Source organism: Botryllus schlosseri, chromosome 13 (genome assembly GCF_051294905.1).
Source record: "Botryllus schlosseri isolate E-star chromosome 13, Bs_hap1, whole genome shotgun sequence".
Taxonomy (NCBI): domain Eukaryota; kingdom Metazoa; phylum Chordata; class Ascidiacea; order Stolidobranchia; family Styelidae; genus Botryllus; species Botryllus schlosseri.
The window spans coordinates 8,545,845-8,549,116 of record NC_137248.1 but is presented as its reverse complement, the minus strand read 5'-3'; the positions used below and the strand labels follow the sequence as shown (position 1 = coordinate 8,549,116).

The following is a 3,272-nucleotide window of genomic DNA, read 5'->3' as shown; positions in this document are numbered from 1 at the left end:
ACGATAATTTCGAAAACAATGATGATAAAGTCAATAATAATGTCACTTGCATATACTGCGGGTCGCCTCTGTATACCGCTGGGCTCATTTGGCAAGGACATGATTATTCGGCGCTCAGACATATCAATATCGAAGATTTCGGCGAATATGCGTGAATCATTTTGTGCAATGGTTGCGAATAATTGCAATGGTTGCAATCATTGCGAATATAGTCAGACTCAAATCTGTAAATTAGGCGTATTTTTAATTTTCAGGAAGTAGTACCAATACTACAAGCAAGAATCGACTGACAATAAATTGCAAGAGAAAGATCAGGTCAAATAAATCTGCCACGAAATATTCTACTATGATCACATACGAAAATCTACGAATATGTGGCTGACCCTGGTGACGCCGATGCGTCGGAATAGTCATCAACAACCCTTGCAAGCAGCCCTCGCAAGTTCTCAATAAATTTCCTGGGTATTTGTTTTTATTGTAACTCATTTCGATAATTACCTTGCGGGCCACTGAAAATAACCTTCTCGCGCCCCAGCATACGTGACCCGCAGGCCACGGGTTGGCCACCCCTGAATTAGGTTCACAGATTCATTCATCAATTTTCAAGCTATTTATTCGAAATATTTACATATTCATATATGATAGCTGATAGGCCTATACATATATAGGTGCTATACGTGGTTTCGTAATCGTGCTGTCTTGGAACGTTGTATTCTGTCGGTTGAACATCCTCCTCCTAGGCGATCTAAACAAGTATAAAATTATAAGCTTTGTGCAAAAGTAACGGTGTACCATCATTTATGTACTTACCTCCATTTTCCCCCATGACTTGACTTTCGATATGATTGTACGTTTTATTGTTGATACTAACCAAAATGCGCAGGCAACAGCCAGCAATGCACAATGCAAACACCATATTACGTACTGAAAGATGAGATAAATAATATTGTCGAACGTTAGTAAATATATCTACCGTCGCCGATTTTGACTAGAAGTCTCACGTCGTAGGAGCTACGGTTCGCGTATCCACCGGCGATATATTCCGAAACAGCAAGCGCTTCAAACGCAATCATTGCTCCGGTGACCATATTTGCAATAATTGAAAATCCATTCATGTAGGTCCACTGAATATTATGAATGGTTATAGACTGCATTTTATGCCACAAATCACATTGCCTATATACTTACAGTTTTCCAGCTAGTGACCTTTGTGAAATCTATTGTTACTGCGGCGGAAATTAACGTCTGAATTTAAAATATAAAATTATTCTCATAATTGGCCTATTCAAGTCTAATTAAAAATAGTAAAGATTATAAATCATATGTTGCGGTAGCCCCTCGACTGAGAAGTCATCTTAGAGTAGTGTTTCTTAACCTTGTTAGATCTCGTACCCGTGAGCTTTCAATATTATTTTTCCTACCCCTTGTCCATTTAGCGTATAGGCCTAATTCCACACTGTACCTCCTACTTCTTATTTGGTGCATATTCGTACTCTCAAGGGGTCCACTGACCCCTGGTTAAGAACCCCTATTCTAGAGACACAGGTACGTGAATTAAAAACACATGCTAAAACCAGATGATGGGGACTTGGCGAGGTTGCTGTACTGCGCCTACAGCTTTAATTCATTATTTGAAATGTTATACATCTTATCACTTTTAAAAAGGTTACAGAAGGACTTCCTCATAATGCTCAAGTCTTTGAAAACTATTCCTCTATAACTATAGCTTAGGTAGATTATAGGGTAACACATTCAGTTCTGTTTAATCCTATTTGACTGTCGACCCCTCTGCCTTGAAGGCCTACTTGCTACATCAGATCTATGTCTATCCTTGACTTAATTTGGATGAAAATTCGAAAATTTCAAGCTATTTAAAGAGTTTTGTTGATACGCAAACACCGTGCCCACTGCCCAAAGGTGCACAGCACAATTTGTAAAATTGCCATAGAAAATATATGTTGTAGAGAACGCTGTTCTGCGTAACAAAAAAGTATGGCTTACCAGCTTGGCCACCCATATTCCCTGACTTGTGAGAGAATATGTGTAGAGCCTGGAGTACAAATTACACGTAGTCGCAGATCCAGACGTCAAAGAATTGTAGCAATCAATGTACGTTTGACGCGTAAAATATAATGTAGGAATTGAGAGTCCTATGCTGCTTATCGACAGCAGAATTTCAATCACCTGTAACAGGGGTGATACAGATTAAACAAAAAACGGGACACAAGAATTGGTAAAAGTTTGACAATCTCCAGTAATTGCAGAAGTTAAAATATGTCGTCGTGGCGCATGACATCATTATGAATTATTGCTATCAGTTTGTAGGACATGACCATGAGCTATATGTTTTGCTACGAAAACTCCGTGTCAGCAATACATTCCGTACAAATTATGAAGAATTCGAATTAGCCATATTTGAAACATTGTATGTATATAGTCAATCCTTTTACTCAAACTATAGTTGGTGAAAACGTGTCGACATGATTACCCAGCATCATGACCAAGGCACGCCATATGGTACTTCTTGCAGACTTTAGATAACAGGCTACAGGAGACATATAGCTGCTGAATGGTGTAGTGGTAGCTCTATGGCACGTCATGGCGCCATAGAGCTACCACTACGAATGGTACTTTGCAATCATAACCATCAAAAACACTGATGTGGTTACTGCACAGCACTCCTAATGAGCGGTCACTACAATCAGACGTGATATCACTTACAGACAGTGCTACTAATGATTTCCTGTAGCGGCTTGAGACTGTCAGGCGTTGAAAAGAATCCCAGGCTTCTACCATATTCGTAAGTTGACTGCCTAGCTTATACAATTATGAATGAATCGATTCTTGGATTACAGCGATTATAGTTGCCCCTGTCCTAGCAAGGCACGAGCTCTTTTATGTAAACAGAAGATGTCACGTTTCTTTTGACCATCACTCATTCGCACTCGCTTGGACAATATGCCGCGGGTCTCACATGGTAACTATTCATAACAAATAGTCAAAAGAATTCCGTGACTAAGCACATTTATTTGAGATATGGGGGCGACTATGTTTATCTGTTTTTTACAAACTCTTTTTTGTTCACTAATCACGTGTGAGGAGTGAGTATTATTGTCAGCGCGTGACACTCCCGTCTTACCCTGCCCTAGATACAATATGCTTCTGATCTATTTTTCCAGCGGATTGAGACACCATGAGAATCTATAACTCGGAATGTGTCCTTTCTAGAGTGCAACCTATAAGAAGCATTGTAAGAAAGACGATTCGTGGAT

General features: G+C 39.5%; 1 protein-coding gene across 1 annotated transcript; it reads right to left on the bottom strand.

The window, feature by feature from the left end:
• Nucleotides 1-595: 595 nt before the first annotated feature.
• LOC145454754 (uncharacterized) lies at nt 596-2,934 on the bottom strand. The gene is made up of 6 exons (XM_080332739.1): nt 2,722-2,934; nt 2,002-2,184; nt 1,189-1,245; nt 1,002-1,124; nt 811-924; nt 596-745 (listed from the first exon to the last, which is right to left on the bottom strand). Exons 1-6 carry the CDS (start codon nt 2,794-2,796, stop codon nt 737-739), a joined length of 561 nt encoding a protein of 186 aa, XP_080188865.1. The 5' UTR covers nt 2,797-2,934; the 3' UTR covers nt 596-736.
• Nucleotides 2,935-3,272: the final 338 nt, after the last annotated feature.

Bases quoted from the DNA above. Each gene is read 5' to 3' on its own strand.
- LOC145454754 (XM_080332739.1), bottom strand. From the start codon at position 2,796: ATGGTAGAAGCCTGGGATTCTTTTCAACGCCTGACAGTCTCAAGCCGC. The intron at 2,185-2,721 runs GTAAGTGATATC...CCCCTGTTACAG, and splicing joins AATCATTAGTAGCACTGTCT to GTGATTGAAATTCTGCTGTC. The intron at 925-1,001 runs GTGAGACTTCTA...CTCATCTTTCAG, and splicing joins CGAACCGTAGCTCCTACGAC to TACGTAATATGGTGTTTGCA.